General features: G+C 35.7%; 1 protein-coding gene across 9 annotated transcripts in view; it reads left to right on the top strand.

Moving 5' to 3' along the window:
- The window catches only part of UNC13C (unc-13 homolog C), a 179,196-nt gene that overhangs the window by 35,631 nt on the left and 121,375 nt on the right, over nucleotides 1–22,190 (top strand). For 2 of the 9 annotated variants that reach the window (XM_083870709.1, XM_083870710.1), the window contains exon 1: nucleotides 17,185–20,483. The exons of 6 other annotated variants lie outside the window; for them this stretch is intronic. In XM_083870709.1, the coding sequence (XP_083726835.1) occupies nucleotides 17,510–20,483 (2,974 nt within the window). In that variant the 5' untranslated portion in view covers nucleotides 17,185–17,509. Of the gene's footprint in view, nucleotides 1–17,184; nucleotides 20,484–22,190 lie in introns of those variants that run through there. One more of the 9 variants, XM_083870707.1, reaches the window with a different exon arrangement.

Genomic DNA, 22,190 nt, shown 5'->3' with positions numbered 1-22,190 from the left:
TTTGTTTGTTTTGGGGTTTTTTTGGGTTTTTTTGTTGTTGTTGTTTTCCCAAATATTCTTGGAGGTTTAGGGAAGTGGGTTTAGCTTGGAACAGGGGGAGGGGGAATGTAGTTTGCTCAGGCTGATGGCCTTAAGGTATTTCCTCACAGGTGAAACAAATATGAATTCTAGCTGTAATAGAAAATATATTGGCTTAGGTTCCGGTAATAATATTTGGAATGTGTGCTTTTAATGATAATCTATGGAAATATCAAATTGAATTAGTCTGTTCTGATCAAATATGAGATGACAGCCCAGTGGTTCACCAGAGGCATTGTAGCTGATGAATATTTACTCAAACATTGACTAGATAGGAAAAGTGCCAAACTGTTTTGGAGAATGTTTCTTTCTAGATAATGAATTGCCTTGGTGCATATTTGAAATAGTAATAGTTAAACCTTCTTGCAATTGTGTAAGATCTAACAGTGCTAAGATAAAAGCTTTAGGGAAGCCCTTCCCATCTTTGATAGGGGAGAGGAAGTAAAAATTTGAGGTAAAACCTAATGTCAACAAATAATAGCTTTTAAAAAGACAATGCAAAACTAGATAGGGTCCTCTAATTGTGCTTCTGCCAATTGATTAAAACAGAAATCTAAACCACAAATCTTTTAAAATAATCCAATCCCAGTGTCTGGTTTTCAGTTTCATGTTCACTGTATTCCAGGAGCACTGAATAATGAGGCTTGTTTTTATTTGCCTTATTTTTCTAACAGCTTTGAAATAAGAGCTATGAAGTACTGACAATTAGGAAAAGATGCACTTGGAGAGTTTTGGGTTTTTTTAATTCAGTGTCAGCCATGAGTACAATCAAATGCATTTTCTCCTCTCTCCCCTCTTACCCCAGTTGTATATGTCATTTTGATCATATCTTTAGCTACTAATCCTTAGTGAAGTAGACTGTTTTGCTGCTGAAATATATTCGAATAAATAAATGTCACCTCTCTGAGATGGATATGCTTTTTATCAAATACAAAGCATAGTAATTCATTCCTAAGTCTAACGTTAAGCAGAAAACTACTCATGTAAGCTACCCTTTGTATCATTCCACAACTGTATTTATTGACAATAATGAGTGTTGGAGAGAAATAAAACAGTGACATAGTGGCGCTATATTGAGTGGTTTTATAATCTGGAGATCAGCAGTGAGAGTGGCACAGAGCAGCCTTGGTAAATCTTCCTGACATGCCTTACTCCTAACTTTGCACAATGAGCACAACACATCCATAGATCACTAATTATTCAATAAATTAATTATATTGGTTCAAAATTTAAAAAATATTAGGTAGAATTAAATATTCACTGTGGATTGATGTAATGCTGTTCTTTGTGATTTGTGAGGAATGACATGATGGATGCAGTGGTGATGCTCAGTATGAGAATGCTCACTAATAGAGAAGTTATCAGCAGCTTAGTTTTGTCAGCTCTATTGATTTACTGTCTTATTCAGAAACAAAACTTGATAAACTAATACTAAAGCAGCTATTACACAATGACAGCAGCGGGGATTTAGGGTTGGGAAAGCAGAAATCATTCTTTGCTTAGGAGCAAAGGGGCTATGAGATTAATACCAACCTTCTCTTTAAAAGATTTCAATAAACCCAAAGAATTTTTCTTTTTTTTTAAAGAAGCAATCTTTCAGTTGAAATTTTTTTAACCTTGTACTCCAAATAGTGCAACCATGTTCTGAAGTGGAAACAAACAAGTATTTCCTTTTCATAAAGTATTAATAATAGATATTTTGCACCCTGATTCAACTGAGAACTAATTATGTGCCAGTTACAATCAGCATTTTGATTGGGTGAAATGACTGTCAGCAAAGAAGCTGCTTTCTTTAGTTTTCTGAATTTATTTCAAAGATTAAATATTTTTTTAAAAATGACAAATTGACAATATGAAAACAGAAATGAAGTGCACTTTCTTTTCAATTAAATGACTTCAGCATTAGAACATATTTCCAAGCTGCAGATATTTTGACAATGATTTGAATGTTAATTGGTGCATGAGGACGCTCAAAATATACCTGATAAGTTAAAGGAATATCTGGGATATCTTTGCTTTATAAATCACATTTTTTTAACATATAGTATCTGAAGAAAATTACTGGTTGGTTATATCAAGGAGTCCTACTTTTGTAATACAAGTGATTTTGACTATCTTCTCTCTGAACTCTGAGTTTACATGAAGAAGGTAGAAAGGTCAGTATGGGACAATTGGACCAACAGTCATTTCATAGTTGCCTTTAAGGCTTTCAAAAAGTGATGTTTAGAAAGTTTATTTTGATAAAAAGAGATACACTGATAAAGGCATAAGTTCAAGATCATGTTACACATCAATTCTGAACAAATCAGTTTTGTGTCTTCTATTTCCTAAAATTTCAGGTAAACTTTTTTCTCCTCAGGGATGACGTCCTCTGAAAGTTTTTCAGGGAAATGTTTCGTAATTTGATATAATTGTGAAGAAAATAAAAAGGGAGATGTCTTTTTATCTGAACAGAGTTAGCTAGCTTACTTGAAGATTTACTTTAACTTAGAGCTTCCTATGGTATTGTGAGTTTAGATATTCTATGATTCACTCTCTGCCTTAAATCAATGTGAAAGTCGAAAATTGGTTTCTTTAATTAATTGAAGGTATTAAGAGTTATGGACCCTGGGAGAAATCTTCATGAGCTGCTGTATCTTATTTGAGGGTTCTGTCAGGCAAGGTCAGAAAAAGAATTATCACTGCTTTTCTCTTCAAAAAGTGAGATATAATGATTCACAATAGAGGGTAAAAAATCAAAGCTTTTGCTTTTGACCATAATTATGGAAAATCAACAAACAGGAATGTAACATGCTCTCTCCCACAATTAAACTTCAGTTTTCTTCTTCGCTTCAGAGTTCAAAAGGGCACTATTGAAACATTTTATCTCTTCCTGCTGTTTCAAGTAACCACGTTTTAGCATTTTTCAGGTTGTTTTTGGACTGAGGTTAAATTATTTATTATTAGTTTGATTGGTAACCTGTGCCTAATTCGATGTGTTATAGAATTATACAGCTCCTGGTGCATATTTGTAATTGAATTATAGAGTGTTTTCTGAGTATTTGAGGCAATGCTTAAAAAAATGCTTCAGAAGACTGAAACTCAACAGGGTTCTCATCAGAGAAAGTTTACAATGGATAATGGATGTTTCAGATAAACCAGGAAAAATAAGCCAGTTAGTGTGAATCAGCTGGACTGTTCTTTACGGGCACCATTCTGTGGAGGCAAAAGCTGCCTTTTGGAATGCAGTAATGATAAAGAGGACTGTGAAGGCAAGAAACCATCACATTAGAGAGAGAATTGGGGTTATTAGTTATAAGGATTGGCAGAGAACCTCTCACAGTGCAAGAAAGGGAAAGAAGCCCTAGGGTGAGGAGAGAGAAATACTCAGATAACCAGCAATCATTTCAGTGGGAGATCTAGGATAGGGGAGAGGGCTGAGAGCAGCCAAGAATGGAGCTCTGATGAACTCTGAGTCCTAGCTCAAAGAATGACAGGTCACACACTGAAAAGCTAATGAATTATATTGATGGAATCTAAGCAGTAGCTCGAGGGAGAAGGCCTAGGGGAAAAAAGATCCAGGAGAGTAAATTACCTTGCTTCCAGATTTATTATAAAAGATGTAACTTCACAATTGCTGCAATCACTCATTTTCTCAAATTCTTGCAGCATCTGCTTTAGAGTTCCTACTTCATCACTATGAATTTTTCTTGTGATCTGCTCTCTTTACCTATTTTCAGATTGACAGGATTGAATATTTTAATTCAGTACCAAATAATTATTTTTTTCAAGTTTAGTGGTGTGCTCTTTGTCTAAATCTTCCTATGCTGCTGCCATTTTTGACAAATATTGAGATGGCACTTAATTAGCACCTTTAGTAGCCCTGTTAAATACATACTTGAGTTTAAATATATGACTGAGGGTTGTATTGAATGGAGATGCTGTAACTCTTCCACTCTGTCACTTCTGTTTCAATGAGTTTTACCCCGTTATTGTGGTTGAACCCCAGCCAGCAACTAAACCCCACAGAGCTGCTCATGTATTCTCCCCCAAGGGGATGGACAGACAACCAGAGGGTAAGAGCTGGAAAACTTGGGGCTTGAGATAAAGGCAACCTAAAACCAGTTCCTCACATGAAAAGTGGCAACTGAGTCAGATTCTTCATTTAAAAAAATGTTTTAGTGAGGATTCTACTGTTGTAGACCAAAAAAAAAAAAAAATTTTAAACAGCTTCTAGAATGAACACATTCCTAGAGAGTAACAATGAACAAAGTAGTCGTAAGGAAAGAACGCAATGGGGAATTAAATTTCAGAAGTAACATGTATTGCTTTTAAGTTACCACTCCAGTTATATTACATTTCTTTAGGTGCTTGATAAATCTGGATGGGAAGAAAGTTCACTTTTCCCTTCTGGGTGTAAAAAAAAGAAAAAAAAAAAGGTGTTTCTTGATTTGTTCTTCCAGTTGTACTTGGGCTTTTGCTCCTGTATTTGCTTTTCAACTATGATCCCATCTTATGTGATCCTGTCTGAAATCAGGGGGGCAGATTTTGATTAAATTGCAGCTGGCAAGAAACCATTGTGTTTTTACATTGGTTGCCTGTGCCCTTAATTGCTATTTAAAAAACCTTAAATGTGATTTTATTTCACTTAATTGAATTAAAACTACACAATTTTATGAACTTGGCAATTGGTTTTTTAAAAAGTCTGGAAAAGTTTTAATGTGGAATAAGCAGTAGCTTTAGCTGCCCTAACTTCAGAATCTCCAAAGCATTTTTCACAGTCATCTGAAGTACAATTTTAACCAGCAGTTCACAGGTACATTATGAAATACAAGAGCAGTTATTTTCTCTTTCCTCCTCTTATTGCAAGCTCTTTTTTAGAAGGAAACATTGAGCTTCACCGTAAAGAAATGCAATCAGTGTAGAGAAAGGAGAATCCTTTGTGCAGAGGAGCGCCTGTCGCACCCGTGCGCGCCCCCGGGACAGGCGGGGGGCGCTGCGCTGCGGGGCTGCCGGCAGGGGGCGCGCGGGGAGCGGCCGGAGGAGCCGCTGCGGCGCTTTGGGCACAGCGAGATCCGGAGCCGTCCCGGGGGAGCGCGTCCTAATTGACTGATTGGATTTAGCAATTGACATTACTGCCGTTCTCTGATAAATGGGGGAAATAACCATCGCTTAAGCAAACTGGGAAGTGATGTGCTTAGTTATGTGACAGCTTTTCCAACTTTCAGGCTGAAATCCATCATGGAATACAAATTACTTCAATGTCGTTCTCTTGGTTTACTGCTATCACTGTTTCAATATAGGAATTACACAGTAGAAATAGTCAAACATCTAAAATGTTTATATGTTACATAATGCTGGGTTTATTACATAGAAATAGTGATGAAAATAACTGAATTTTTTTTCAGTGGACAGACTTTTATTTATAAGAATTCAAAGATTCATGTCTGGAAATCATGAACATATAATCCTGGAAATAGGCACAAAGAATAGCTATTTCCTCCATGAAGGCTTATGGCTGCCCATTGGGGTTGAGGCTTTTTGTTTGGGATGTGGTTTGGGGTTGTTGGTGGTAGTGTTTTCTTTGGGTGGGTTTTTGTTGTTTTTCTCCACTAAGCTACAGGATTTGGGTGGAATTTTGTAACAAGTTGCAATAACTTCATGCATATTGTATATGTACAACTAAATACATGTATTTCTTCTCTTTCTTTTATGTGTGGCAGTTACTTCTTTAATGCTCTTTTTGGGAAATAGAGTAAATCAGTGTGGATCCCAAGAGTTCTTCAAGGCCAGCTTCATCAACATGTCAGGTTACTGCCAAGTAATCACTAAATGCGTAGGGCCCACACACGCCAGTTGCTCCTTTGTGTTAGTTTTTTAAAAACTGATGTAGATGTTTTCTCAAGATGAACAGGAGTTTCATTCCAGTAGCTGATCTGGGCCTCTGGAACTGTGAGAACTTCAGCTACTCTACAGCTGAAGTAGAAAAACATCTGCTCATAGACTACTCTAGAAAGTCATGAATATCTATGTGGGAAATGTGTGAACAGAGGTACAATGTAACTTTGCTATGAATTTGGGTAACTTCACTTGTAAGTTGAATAAGTTCAGCTTTCAGTTGAAATATTCAGCATGTGGTAACACAATAGATGAGTATAAACAGGGTCAACACCTGGGAACTTCCTTGAAGATGGCAACATTAATCCAAGTATTCTGAGTTAAATGTTATTGGCAAACACATTTTTTTAATTAAATAACAAAACCTTATATTTTTCCAAAATGGTTCCAATACTTACTGGTTTTATTGTCTGTAGTCTTAAGGCCATTTGTTTAAGCTGACTGAAGCTGATACCTATTTCTTAGTGTGTGACTATTATGTGTGGGCATGCTTGCCTAGGCTGCCTGGTTTTTCCTTTTTTCATCCTTACATGAGCAGTTCTGTTGACTTTGAGAGGCTTTATTATTGTATCTTGTGTAGTTAGGACTATAGCACTGAGTATCGGTATCAGTGGAGTATTTCCTATTGTGCACTTACAAGAACGTTTTATTGTATATTTTGTTGGCATGCAATACGGCGGTTTATAGAATGTTGATTCAGTTTAGATAGAATATTAAGTAAAGGCCGCAGGCTAATAACTACAATAAGATTTGAATAATCAAACATTCATTCATCTGGTTCTTAACTATAAATCTAATTAATGGGCTGTTTATAGGTTACATTTATGCCAGAAAGACATAATAAATATAATGGTCCCTAATTATTTTTATAATGATATGCAAAAATCCAAAATATTAATTTACAACCATACGTAAGAGATCTGATTCTAGAACTTTTCTTTTAATAAATTGTACGTACAACAGTGTCCCAGGAGGAATGTACTAGCAGTAGTGGCAAGGATTGCAGAAAGTGAAAGTTACAACCAATAAATTTTAACTATTACAAGAAATTGTTAAACACTCTTCAGTGCTGTCTTCTACTCAAGGTGTCATTTGAAGAAAGTAACTGTATTACAAACTTCTCTGTTACAAATATCAGTTCTTACAGACTATCCAAAGTTTGAGGGTTTAATTTTTATATGGAAAAGATACATACTTTAGTATTCACTATGGCATTCCAGTCATGCTGTCTCCCAAGATTAAAGAGGATAATCACATACCTGTGGGTTTATGCCTGTACACATTTTTTGAAATATTTACACTTCGGTTGGGTGTACACTTTGTAGAATGGTTTTATATAGGCTCATTCTGGATGCATTTCTGTAGTTCTTGATGTGTCAGTTTTAAATATATTTTCAATACACGTAAAGCTGCATATGGCCTTACACTACTAAACCTGTTAACATTTGAGAAAACACCTGATGTATTCTATGCAATAGTAATCCATTCTGCTATTTGAATTACAGTAAATAAATGACTGAGTCCTACTGTCTAGGAATTAATTGGGGATATATAAGTGCTTTTCCTGGAAAGTGAGAGATACATTTCTTATTATGTGAAGAACACTTGAATCATAATGGAATGACAGTAGCTAGGAAGGGTATTTAGCAGATTCATAACAAAAAATTATCAGCTGTTGATGAAAGCACTGCTGTAAGAAATAGCTACACGATCGTTTCTCTGGGTCGTGTCAGAGTGATAAATAAAAGGTTAGGGTGGAACACGGCCCTGCCAAGCAAGAGATCCTATCTCCCGCTGTTCTCCTTGCGGGCACGGATGCGCACCTGGCAGCTCCCCCGACGCACTGCATGTGTTGTTCCTGTGAGTGGCTCTGCGAGCAGAGGGGCTGCCTGCCACGCAGGAGGGCTGTGCCTATTGCAGCGGGTGCTGCATTCGGGAGCAGTGGCAGGAGAAAACAGCAGCGGGGGAAGTTCCCGGCACATAAAGCACCAGGATGATTACTGTTCTCTCGTGTTGATGTTGTTTTTGAACCGGAGTAGGACACTGAGTCCTGCTCTGCTATTACAGAGGAGAAACAACCCTGAGCTGCAGAATGAATTAGTAGCTAACATCACGATTACTCTTAGCTGTTAGCACAAGTTGTAGGAGGGGGGAAAAAAAATGGGAGAGGGAGGAAAAAAATCCTCATTTAATGCTGCCTAGGGAATGCCGTGGAATTTAGAACAGATACCGTTGCAGACTAGCAGCATGCCTGACTGCACTTGACTTGAATCACTGGGAAGCAGCCTCATGTTGTATCATTTAAGGCTGAAGGAAGAACGGCAAAATAGTAATGGATTTGTGTATACAGTGCTTCTGCATAAATGGAAAATAATATAAAGATGGTGGTATGTAATTTGTATTTTATTTTTAAGAAGAATTTCATACAGGTATGTATGCTCTTTTTATTTCTCTCTAGTCTATATACAGTTTTCTGTTTCCTTTGTTTCCTTTGCTTATTTTCATTCTGAATGTACCTCCCACTGTTCTTGCTAATGCAATGCATTGACTTGTAACTGATTTGCTTTCTAATGCTATAATGTTGATGAAACTGTCTGGGCTTCTGGAATTAACACTTCATTAAAAACTGGGGGAGGTTATTTTGTAAGGTTGGTAACTTCACGGTGTAAGTTGAGTTAGACAGTATGGTGTTGGATTTTTCAATAAGTTGGTATGTTTAAATTGATATAAAATATAAACAAACTACTTATATGAATACATGGTGAAAATATAATATGTTTTGCTTGTTTATGTCAGTATCTTTCTCTCAATTTGTGATAGGATTAGTAACAAATTGACAGGATGACATTTACAGATGCTTATGTATTTCTGGGTCTTGATTAATTTCCAAGATGAACACCCTGCAGCTTTCTTTTGAAGAGGCAGCTTGCTTAGACTACATGCTTGATTCTGTTCCACAGCTAAATCTGTGTCTTAGAATACCCTCTATTATGTACCTCCTCCAAGCCACAACCTAAAAAAACACCATAACTATTGGATACATTTTTGTCCATCATTTTAGGTTCAAGAAGATAACATTAGTATTTTTCCTTCTGCAATTTCAGAGGCCAATAGTAGCTGAAACTAATTTCTTAATATGCGATTGATGGTTCATTTTGCTTTAAGAGGAAGAATTACGTAGATATAAAAATATGACTGTATTCTTTAGCCCTCACCTTTCTTTAGGCACCTGGCTCCTTTTCCACTTTCTTATTCATATTTTCTTTCAGCTGACGTGTAATAAGTGAAATAGAACACAAAGCTATGTGCCCTTACACTAAGGACACTGATAGTTGTCTTATAATGTCTAGTAACAATGTATTAAAACACTTAATTCTTATTTGATTGTTCATTAGTCTTGAAGCATCATAAAACATTCTGTTGCATTGAAATTAGAAATGCAGTCTAGTTAGAAGTAAGATTTTTTTTTTTAACATGTTGATCCAAAAAGGTTTAATATTAACGCCAGCATCTTAATACTGTTGTTAACCCCTGGCTGACAGAAACTCTTATGCCTAAAGACATTCTTTGGTGTAACATCAGTTACTTTCTGATGTGAAAATAACTGACTGTAAAGTTGTAGCTGTTTTTCAGAGAGAGGGTGACATTATACTTGCTTCTTGTTGGTGATTATATAAAACAGATGCCTTTCTTTAGTGTAATACACAACTATGGTCTGGCAATTGAAAATGTAAGATTACTTGACACATGCAAATATTCTAAAAGTCGGTGCTAAATCTTATAATCTAAATCAATATAGTGAGAAAAGCAGCAAGAGATGCTGTTAAGTCTAAAAGCACTAAGTAGAATGAAAAGTAGAATTTAAGGTTTAAAGCATGTTTCATTCATCACAATTTCCTTTTGTAAAAGATATAATGATAGAAATTATGATTATGAATTAAGATTAGCTGTCATCTCAAAGAAAAAGACCATGATGTAAGATAAATGACGGTTCTTTCAGGGGAATATACATGACTTGGAGAGTTGTATAAAGGGTTTCTGTCACTATACCATTTGCTTCATCCTGCAGTGATGTCAGCACATTACCATAATGACTATATATTGCTGTGAAAACATATAGGAAATCCAAGTTAAAGTACTGGTATTCCAGAGTATTGCACAGTAGAATACTCAGAATATCTCCCAATTCACTAAAGCATCAATGAGGACTGAAAATTCCAAATTTTCCTTTAACTGTTGTGTTGTGAAAATCCAGGAAGAATGTAGTATAATAGCTTCTGTTTTGTGAGAACATTACAGCTCTGAAGCTCTGAAGCATAAAAGTTCTTTGGCACCTAAGAAGGTTGTCACACCAGTTTTGTTTTTCTCATTTGGGTCCTTCACTTAGGTTGGTGGCAGAGGTTCTTGCTTTCAGGTACAAATCTGAGTATCACAGTTGTCAGTATATCAAAGCAAAGACAGCAGAAGGGTTTTATTTAGTAAAGTTTTTGCAGAAAATTTAGGAACACGTTTAATGTCTACCATCCTTACCAATGAATGTCATTTCAGGTGTTAAGCATGGTTTCGATCTGTGTGTGCCTACTCATCTGAGTGTATATTGTTGTCAACAGTACTTGTAGTCATTTGTGCTTGTGGTATTTTTCAAATGCAAATATCCCAGATGATTCCTACCATTTATCAAATGAAAGACCATTTTATCAAAAACTTTCCTTTTTATAACTTTCTGTTCCAAAAGTTTGATGTAACTATTAGTTTACTAGATTTTAGAAAATACATAAACTCTGCACGCAAAGGAATGGAACCCAGAGGGCTTACCATGCCCATATAAAGTTGTTCTCCTACTGTAAACATTTCACTGGGAATTTTTACATGTAGTTTAAAAAATATTCCCCCAAACCTTAAAGAAAGGAAAAAAAATCAAAGCTTGTAGAGTGATGTAGTGCACACGTGGCCACAGAGTTCGTGATAAACTCTGTCCAAGAGACATCTAATTCAGGGCAATGTGTTGCCCATTCTAAGGCTCAGGCTAGTATTGCTGGAGGATTAAAATTCTTACCTGAAAGAAAATGGAGGGGGTGTTTCTTTGGTTTGTTTAATTATATTTCCTCATGGAATTACTATCCTGAAAAGTTTCTGAAATTTTTTAAATGTTAGTATTAAAAGAAACTTTGAATGCACTCAGTATACTGTTAATGCAGTCTCTGCATATATGTTATGCTTCAATGTAAATTAAATCACTTGGGTTCCCAGGTTGTAATGTTTAAAAGAACCTCTATTCAAACACAGGCAAAACTAGGGCCAGAACTGAGATTCAGTCAAAATGTATGTTGTCACTTTCTGGTTTTTAATAGGGACTAAATAGGTTCTGATTATTATATAGTAGTTATTTTATTTACAGTAATCTGACATAATAGCAAGGAGGTAATAGTCTAACTAAGCTAATATGTCTGGTATTGACTTAGTAATACAGTAATCTCCATATTGGCAGCAAATAATTTTTCCCTCCCCATGTTTTCCATTCCTCCTGTAGTCTGCATTTAAATAGAAATTAACTATTTGGTGAAATTGTCTCAATCTTAACAGTTTTTGAGCTGAATATTGACTAAAAATTAGTTCTTATATAAGACAGCATATATCATGCATACAGCTGTAAGAGGAGAAAGTGTCATTATTACCACCTTGTTTATGCTACAGTGTATTTTTTGTTTTGTTTAAAAAAGTCAAAGAAACAACTAGAAACACTAAAGAGAAAGGACTCAGTACATTTAGTCAAATAATATGGAAGCTGTTTTCCAAATCACCTGTAGTCTCTTCTTGTGTGCACATTCAACTGGCCTACATTACCTACTGCTCTCGAGATGGGCCGCATTTTACCTTTATAATCTGTTCTATAGCTTTTTACATCTCAGTATGAATCTACTGTATTTGGCACATCTTTTCCTTTGTTTATAGTCTAGTCAAGTCCATTGATCTTTAAGAACAGTTGCTTCATATACAAGTTTTCATGTTTGTAATGTAAATGCCATTCTATAGTTTGTTTCTAAAGAAAGTGTTTTAAATGCCTTCAACAATCTTAGTAGTAGTTCATAAATAATTGAATTGCAAGGGCCTCTGTTGTCTTTAACAAAACTTCATAGAGGAAAATGAAAATATTACAAATACAAAGGTGTAGAGAATAGTGTAACTAAAAAAGCAATTCTGCAAATTATTGTAAAATATTGGGGTTTTCCTGAATTTGTCTGTCTTCAACAGTAATTGCCAAAAAAACCCCCCCAAAAAATCTTTTACTGAACAAAAGAAAAAAAAAAATCCTCTCTTCTTCCATAGTGGTCATAGTAGTAGAGAAGCAGTGAAGATAACTTTACTCTCCAGAAAATTACTCATCCTAGCTTGCTAGGAATTTATATTTTCTGCTAAACTAATCCAAAAGCCACATGCTTCTATACATTACAAAGTAGCTTAATTGCAACTGTTTAACTACTGAGTTAATTCACTAATGGACAAAGTTCTATATATGATTTCTGGGTTAGATATTCTCAGTCACAATGAGCCAGTCAGGTTTAAGCATGTGCTGTTTCCATCTGTTTTCATTAAACTCTGTTAATTTGTATACTCACAGAAGAGATACATAACAGCTATGAATGACCAGTCTTCCAATATGACTGTTAAATTTTTAGATTGGATTCTGTAGTGTATCCCATGAATATATTTGTGCAACCTCCTCAGGACACAGCAGGAGGCCTTGTGGGTTAAAAAATAAGCAGGTTTTAGGCTCTTAAGACTGGAGCTGGAATCAGCAGTTTGGTGGTTACTTTTTACATTCTAATAAATAGAGAAGACAACATGTTCTTAGGGTGGTTAGATATGCATAAATAGTAGAAATCATAAAGAGGTATCACCTGGTAAAAAAGAAGATATAGTAGCCTTTCCAAATAATTTTTAAGAAAATAGGAACAGCTCCCTAGCCAAAGGGCGAGACTGCTGATAGCACTCCACACTTTTGTGTGAATGTTGGAGGGGCTGAAAGGATACGTCAAAAGTCTCATGCTGTGAAAACCTGGGGAATTCTTGGGACAAAGAGTAATTACCCTAATTCATTGCTCTCATCCCTGCCTTTGCCAGGGTCTTCGGGCAGGTCATCCACATAGCATATGCAGTGTTAAGATAAGTGCCATTTTACCTTAAGAGACTCACAAATTACACAGATTAAAAATGTCAGTAGTTAAGACTACAAGGAGAATTTAGGAAGAATGTAAAGGAGCAGATAAGTGCTCCAAATTAAGTTCTTCTAAATTAGGTCATCTGAGATGATTGTCAGTATAATGCTCCTGTTATAGTAAATTAATGAAGCAATGTGAAGTGTACACCATAATGCTTGTCAAAGGAAGGGAGCATAGGTTTCACCCCGCAGACCTGAGCTGAGGGCAGATACATTTATGTCAAGATAACCTTATTCCCTGGCAAGCATAAGACTAATAAAAGATCATAGTTAATAAATCTGTAGATCTGAATTCTGTTACTGGTTCCTGAGAACCTCTCTTAGCCTGTTTCTGCAGCAGGGCTGACTGTTTACACTTTTTTTCTTCATGTTTAATTGATTAATTTCTGTGGATTATTTTGCATATCACAAAAATATGTTTCTGTCTATAGACTCTGGTGACTATTTTGGCAGCAATACAGAGTTGTATTGCTGCAAAAGAAGACTTCTTGGTTTTGTTTTGGTTCCCCCTACCATCTTGGTGTTGTGAACATGAACTGTCCTAGGGTATTTTATAGAGAGAAACTGCACTTCAGTCTCATCATCTTGCCTGCCCCCTTTCAAAACATACAAACCCCTTGTAGTCGATTAGTAGTGTGAATGGTAAGCAAGTCTGTGGTTCTGCCTGGTTTTTGCTTCATAAGAGGACAGTCTGCATACAAAAAGCTACCTCTTGCTGGAGAGAGCTGCTGCTCTGCAGCTTCATTTTCTAGTGTCTGAACAGAAGCTGAGCAGTGATCTAGCTATTGTATTTAAATACTGAAATTATATTTTTATGATGATTCACTTTTTTTAAATAAAAATAATGGGCTGGATTTGTTAAAATAATTTTTTTTGAAATGGGGGTCTGGTGTTCAGATATGTAACTAAAATACTCTGCATTATTAAAAAAGCTATCATTTTCAACTCAGCCCACTCCTCCCCCTTCTACCTGACACATTAGTTTTAGACTTGGAATAAGATGCTTTATAAATGATGCTTCCAACTTATATTTTTATTTTGACAATGCTTTGTTATCAACAAATCCAGTTGAATATGCTTGAAACTGGTCCACGTTATCTGTTCACCATCAAGTTGATCAACAAAACTATTTTCAGACTTGCTGTGGGTCAAAAGTTGATGAAAGTGTCAGTTTTTCCTTTCTTTCTAGAAGGATGCCATTAAGAATTTATTTTAGTTCTGGTCTAAGACTCCATAACACTTTCTAGTTCCCTGCTCTATTACCATCTAGAATAAAGTCATACCTTGCTGCAGTAGCATTTCAATGGTTCCTTATGCTTAGGATGGGTTAACCCAGTGATGTTGAACTTCATCATAAAAATGATTTTCATTAAATAAACAAGCAAAGTGAGAATTAAAACAATGAGATCATAATGGTTTACCAGGGGACCTGGATAAAACAAGAAACTCTCCAAATGACAACTTGCAGCTCACTCAGATAATTGACTCAGTTCTATGTGCTTCTTGAAAGACTGTTCCTTATCTTATGGAGTTTTAACCTAACTTTGATTTAAAATGTTAAGAACAGCTTAGGCAAATCTTTACAGAAAGAAATGAGTGAGACCTATAATGACTCAAACTTGATTCCATGTGTAGACATACTGTTGTAGAAAATGAGTTTTTGACAGAGCAACAGTAGGCTGGGAACTGATTAACAGATCATATGACTAATACAGCTGAGTTGGAATAGAACTCGCATGAGAGAACATAAATCTGCTCCATTTAGCAGATCTCCCTGTGTTTGTAACAGTACATCTTTTAATTCTCTATGGCATTGTCAGAAACTGGGTTTAAATAAATTCAGTGCTGAATGTTCAGCTATTTGTAATACTTTCATTTATCTCTGATAAAAGGCATTGATTAGACACTGGATAAAACACACACACACACACACACACACGCACATATATATATATATATATATATATGTGGCTTGCTTAAGAAATCAAGATTCTTCCACAGAGAAGCACTAAACCATATTTAAAGTGAATGGAAATGTTCCAAATTCCAATGAGAACTTCATTATTTCTTGATGCTTTTTTTGACTGAGACAGGAAACAAGCCTTCTGGCTTTTTTATACATTCTTGATTTGAAGTCATTTGAAGTATGTCCAAGTCATGTAAGTGAAGTTTATGTAAGAGGGCATTTAAAAATCTGTGGCCATGTGGGCAGAGGAGGTAGGCTATCACACTTCAAATCTTGTTCAATAAATGGTTACAAACATTCAGTGTAAGGGCTGAATGGTTACCGAGTGTTTCTACATCCAGAAACATACCTTTAACGTTGAAAACTGTCCCAATATGGTTCCTTTCTCTACTAATGATATGTGAAAACAAGGCAGCCTCAGCTCTAGTGAAAACTTCTCAGTATTCTGAGAGATGTCATTTGCTTTCCTTGAAAATTGCATACAGTCTCATTGAGCATTCTTTTGCTTTCAAATATTGCTTGCTCTTAATTCACACTTGATACTTTAGGCATAATCCTAAAAGAAAAAGATGTGGCAAGGACTAAGCTGATGTATATGTGTTAAAAATGTGATTCATGTCTCACAGATATTTCACCTTTTTATAAAATAATAAATAGCCACTTTGGGAAAAGTGAAGAATGTTTTTCTACTCACTCTGCATCCCAATTTTGTTATAACTGGAAAAGAAATGAGTCTGTTTACATCCTCAGTTCCAGGATTCCAGAAGCTAACCAGGCTTTTAGCAGCTTTGCCTGTGCTCTATGCAGCACAGTGCATTTTGCTGCTGCAGTATTTATCAGGGGTTGGTGTTTATTATTTACTATTACATATGTGTATATATGTAATGAATAAATATATAGAGTATAATAGTAAGGTCAATAAAGACAAATTATGTAATGCAAAGACCAGATCTTGAGGTGTGTCTGTAGAAAATGATATTTTATAAAGAGCCAGGATGTTTGCAGACTAGGACAGTTCATATTCTCTACTCCTCTTAAGACACCACAGAGCAATTTTTAACCCTTCATATACCCTGCATCTAAATGGACTTCTTGTTCTGCCAAAGAACTTTTAGCTGCTTTAGAAGCCAAAATGGCCATTTTAAGAACTTCTTCTTTGATGGATTTTTCTGTGCTGATTGCCTTGTTTTTATTCCTCAGCTGTGAAACTGGGAGGTGAATAATATGCTGTACAGAAGAATACGTTGGCATGTTAAAAATGTATTGACTACATTTCTATGGAATACAAGCTTTTGTTTTATGGAATAGAAACTTCCAGATACCTCATGGAAGCTTTTTAGGCTTATTTTAGATCAAATAGCTTTCTTGTTGAAATGGCACCAGTTTGTCCTGCAACTTGTAAACCATGTCTTGTGTAGGTTTGGGATTTTATTTTTTTTTTCTGTTACCAGAAAAATGTCAAATTTAATAAGCTGGATGAGAATTTCCATTAGTTGTCATTATTTTCTGTTATGTTCTATGACTTATTTTCCTCTTACTTCTGAAAGAAGAGAAACCAAGAAGATAAGCCCACTTTTGAGTCCTGGCTTATCATAGCATGTTAAAGTCTGGTACCAAAGCAACTATTTCAGAAATCATAGTCCTGTACAGAATTCAGTCTCAAGATAGAGCAGCATTTTGTGGATACAATACTCATTTGTACCTGAATCCTACCTTATTCCAAAAGACAAAGCAAAAGAGAATTTTCTACTTCTGTTTTACTAGCCAGTAACCATCTGTTACTCTGTCAGGTTTTTTGATGACTGCCGTATATCATATGGATCTAAATTGAAATGTCATACCCTGAAAAAAAGCAGAGCGCATTTAAACTTAATATCTCTGTTAAAGTCAGAGAATTAAACTGGATGAAGAAGCCTGGAAATAAGTATAGCTTATTAATTGTTGTTAACAATATTGCCTAGAACTGTTTTCAGCTTCAATTATTCATGAAAAAATCCCTTCAGACAATTATGGGGAATTGTCAGTGTTTTCATTGTAACCTAGTTAAATCATCATCAGTATTATTGAATGATAAGTTTGCTTGGCAGCCATTGTAATGTCATTCCCTCCTTTTTAGACGCTTCAAGAAGCCATATGCAACAGAGTGGGATTTTGCAAGATTTACAAAACCTCTTCAGGATTTTATTTTGAGCAAGAAGATGTGTGATTTTTTTTTTTTCATTTTTCTGTCACATTATTCCAGAGCATCAGTAGTTTTTATGGCTATAGTCTCCATTGAAACATTTGCCAATGATCCTTTTGGAGATACAAATACTTCTCTGGATCAAAAATTGTGTTTTGTGGAAACAGCTTAAAATAAATTACACTCCATGGTTTCTGCCCTCTTCAAGAGCCTGATCTCATCTTATATATATAAGATTTGCAAAGGAATGTTTACAAAGAAATCGGGGAACAGTACAAAAAGGAAAGAGAGTTGTCAGAGCAAAAAGGAACAAGACTTAACTCAGATTGGACAAACAAAAAATCCAAAATTTTCAAATACTTTAAAAAGCACTGTTAAAAAGATTGCCAAGTGCCCATCTGCTCGCAACTTATCAACTGAAGAAGAGGAAAGCAATAGAGAATTTTCACTTTCTCCAACATTCAGTTACAGAGTTGCTATTGCCAATGGACTGCAAAGGCATATTTTTGTAGCAAACACTGATAATGAAGATATAGTTCAAGACCTGTCTTCAAATGATAGCTCATGTTCTGATTCATTAAGTGAAATAAAAACTAATAGCAAGAAAACCGAATATTTATCCCACACAATGCCTGTGAGACGCAATAGGAAAAGCTTGAGCAGCCTCGCAGCCTCTGATGGAAGTTCGGATGGAGAACGCACTTTACACACACTGAAGCTGGGAGCCTTACGAAAACTGAGAAAATGGAAAAAGAGCCAAGAATGTGTCTCATCAGACTCAGAGCTAAGTTCGTGGAGGAAAACATGGGGGTTAAGAAGTAAATCTCTGGACAGAACTGGCCGTCACCAGAAATCGAATACTCTAGAACCTGGCTTTAGTTCGACAGGTTGTATTAGCCAAACCCACGATGTTATGGAAATGATCTTTAAAGAGCTTCAGGGAATAAGCCAAATTGAAACAGAACTCTCTGAATTAAGAGGGCATGTTAATGCTCTGAAACAATCAATTGATGAAATTTCTAGTAGTGTAGAAGTTGTGCAAAATGAAATTGAACAATTGCGAACTGGATTTGTACAGTCCAGAAGAGAAACCCGAGACATACATGACTACATTAAGCAAATAGGCCATCCAGGAAACAAAGCAAGTCTTAGGTTTCTAAATGTGCCTGAAGAGCGGCTTGAAAAAGCTGAAAGCATAGTTTACAAAATATTAATGGAAAAAATGGGATTCTCAGAGGCACAGAGCACTATTAAAATTGAGTTTGCCCAAAGGCTCGGGCAGCAAAGAGACTGTCCAAATGCAAAGCCAAGGCCCATTCTTGTTTACTTTGAGTCATCACAACAGAGAGATTTGATTTTAAAAAAGTCTTACAAACTTAAGGGAACTGGCATTGGAATTTCTACAGATATATTTTCCCATGAATTAAAAGATAAAAAGGAAAGAGGACTGCCTTCTTCTCAGACATATGAAAGCATGGATATGAAACTTTTACCCATGGAGACAAAATCTAAAATGCATGACTGGGAGTCACCTGACAGTGATAAAGACTTGGAATCAGATATAAATAAGAACAGTTATGCAAAAATATCTAAATCAGCACTTCACATAAAAACAAGCACTACAAAGGGGACTACTGAGTCCCCAAACACTAAAGACCTTGACAGAACTGCTGACAATAGCACCTTTTCACACAGAAGAAGTTATGACAATCAGTCACCAGAATTTGACACTATGGAAAAACAATCAAAGACCTATTATTCAGATGTGACTCCTTTATGGCATTTACAGAATGACTTTGCAACGCCAAAGCTTAGCCGTTCAGAATCAGACTTCTCGAAATTGTGTCAGTCTTACTCTGAGGATTTTTCAGAAAACCAATATTTTAGCAGAACAAATGGCAGTTCATTGTTGTCTTCCTCTGATCGAGAACTTTGGCAGCGAAAGCAGGATGATTCTCTAAATTGGTATGGCAGTTCTCAGGAACAGACTTTTGCCCAAGATATGCAACAGTATCCAGAACAAAATGAAGCAGGGAACATAGAAACTGTTGATAGTGGAGTAAGCAATGGAATAATCTGTGTATCTGGAGACATAAACCATTATGATGATAGTCAGCTTTCTTTACAGGATGATCTTTCCCCATGGAAAAACTGGAATCAGTTGGAACAAGGGGCAGATTTGGGCCTAGACTCATCCACGCAGGAAGTTTTTGTGTATGATATGAGCAGCCCTTCAGACCAACAGACAGATTTTGGAAAGGGCCAAAGTTCTGACCTCCAGTATGATACTGAAAGCTATGATTACACTCTAGATGGTACTTCTCCATCATGTCCAGGCCTTGACAGCGAAACACAAAGTCAGTGGACTGGTCAATATGATGATTATCAGGAAACAAATTCTATCTCCTCTTACCAGAATCAAAACAGATTGCCTATGATGTACCGAAGTCAAAGTGAACTACCAAGTGATGATTCGGAGGAAGCTGCCCCTAAGTCATGGCACAGCCGATTAAGCATAGATCTTTCTGATAAGACTTTCAGCTTTCCTAAATTTGGATCTACGCTTCAGCGTGCTAAGTCAGCTTTAGAAGTAGTCTGGAATAAAAGTACACAGAGTTTAAGTGGATATGAAGACAGCGGATCATCTTTTATGGGAAGGTTTAGAACATTATCTCAGTCTACTGCAAATGAATCAAGTACAACACTTGATTCTGATGTTTATGCTGAGCCTTATTGCTACAAAGCAGAGTATGAGGAAGAATTAGTTGAACCATCTGGTGAGAATGAAACAGACTATGTAGAAGTAATGGAACAAGTCCTTGCTAAACTAGAAAACAGAACTAATAGTAGTGAAACTAGTGAGCAGGTCCAAGAGTATGAACTGGACCAGTCTTTGTATGAAACTCCATACGCAATGCTACCAGAGGAACAATATGACACACAGTTTGACAGTGTCATCAGCGAAGAGATATTGGAAGTTGAAAGTGACATGGCTCCTGAAGTAGAAATAAGGGAGGATGAAAATCAGAATGTCCCAGAAATGATTACTGAAGTTACTGAAATTCCAAAGAAAAAAAGAATACGACCATCTTTTAAAGAAGCTGCTTTAAAGGCATACAAGAAACAAATGAATGATTTGGAGGAGAAGATCCTTGCTGGAGGTAATAGTGTTTTAATACTGTCTTATAAGTGAAACATTGGTTTCATTAGACTTGGACATTGATTTTGGTATAGTACCTTTTCTTGCTCCCATTGAATTCAGCAGCAAAAATTCTGCTTATGTCTGGTTTTGTTTAGAGGGTGAAGTAATTCCATAAAAGTCAAAAGATTAGATTTCCCAAGTTTGTTTTGAAACGGTTTTCCGAATATGTTTAGTCAGACATGCTTGTAAGTAACTGTATTTCTTTGAATTTCAGTAACTTGAAAATTAAATTTCACAAGATTTAAGTCTTAAAAAAGAACTAAATAGTTCACTGTTCTTGGTTTTCTCACAGTTTTATAAATGTATTTATAGGAGTAATACAGAGTGTTCAGATATTACACTCTTGCTTTCTTCAACAGTTTGCAAGGCAGGGTTGGTTCTATATTCATCCTGTTGGGCAGTGTTCTCTATCCCTTATGCAACCCATAATTTGTTATGTACTTAAAGAGTGAAAGTCTAACCTGATTTTCTGTCTGTTCTTAGTTTGATTCTGTCCTTATTTGTACTCCCAACAAGCTGTCAGAAAAGTAGTCAGTCCTCAAAATGGGGTGAGTAGGGTGTGGAAGAAAGACAAGAGTGTAAATGGTAGCATCCATGTATGAAGAAGTTCCTTTAGTAAGGAAATAAATTCACAGGAGGATTTGACACTGATTTTTTCATTATTTTTATCTTTCGTATTATTAGAATTCAAAGCAGATAGTCCTATATATAACTTTAATAATATACAAAGTGTTAATGAGTAATATATAAAGCAATATACTAGTAATATACAAATATGGTGGTATTCAATGTAAATGCTAACTGTAATTCTAATAAAATTTATTATAATATTGCATCTGCATTTAATTGAGAGCATCATAATGACTATAGCTAGCCAGATGGTAATTGTCACCTTGACTGAATCTTTCCTTTATCTGCCTTGGAAAAATAATCATCTGAGACATTTGTTTTAAAGATGAAAAACTGTGCCTTTAGCCAAAGACTGTAATTCAGTAGTAATGAGCTTGAGCTACTATGGCATTTCTTTTCTACATGAACAGCTACTTTTACAATAAATATATAGTCAACTTGGAAGTTAGTTTAAAAAGCTTTTAAATATTGATGGTAGTAGAGTTTACTTTAAAGTATTTTGCATTTAAATAGTGACACTCGATTGTATACTTGTATTTTGCAGGTGTTTTTCTACAGTAGTCTGATAGATACTAGGTGGTGTGTATATGAAAAAACAGCTATCAATAACTAGGATCTTCATGACTTTTTCCTGATTTTATGAGGCATGGGAGAGGGGAACCACATTCATTTCACCTAGTCATTGTACAATAGGAATATAATGGTCTCAGGACTTAATTAAAGGAAGCACACATGGAAGACCTCAAATTTTGAAACCCAAATTGATTCTGCTATTTGAAGTCTGTGCATTTGTGTACATTGGTAGATAACGGGTTGTTAGAAAATGAGAATTAATTTTGATACATCCCATGCAATCCTTTCTAGGAATTATATTTGGAACGTATGTTCTTCTTTTAACCCAGCAGGTGAAAGACTTCTTTCAGTCTCTTACTCTATTGACATTTTTTCTTCTGAATAGCAGGAACATTTTTTATATTTACAGAGAATCCATTTGACCAGTTTATGAAAATGTGTTATTGGGTGTAATCTATGGGAC

The sequence above is a fragment of the Zosterops lateralis genome, assembly GCF_965231275.1.
Source record: "Zosterops lateralis genome assembly, chromosome: 13".
NCBI lineage: Eukaryota > Metazoa > Chordata > Aves > Passeriformes > Zosteropidae > Zosterops > Zosterops lateralis.
Note: the sequence above shows the minus strand (reverse complement) of the source record. Positions and strands in the feature narration are given on the sequence as shown.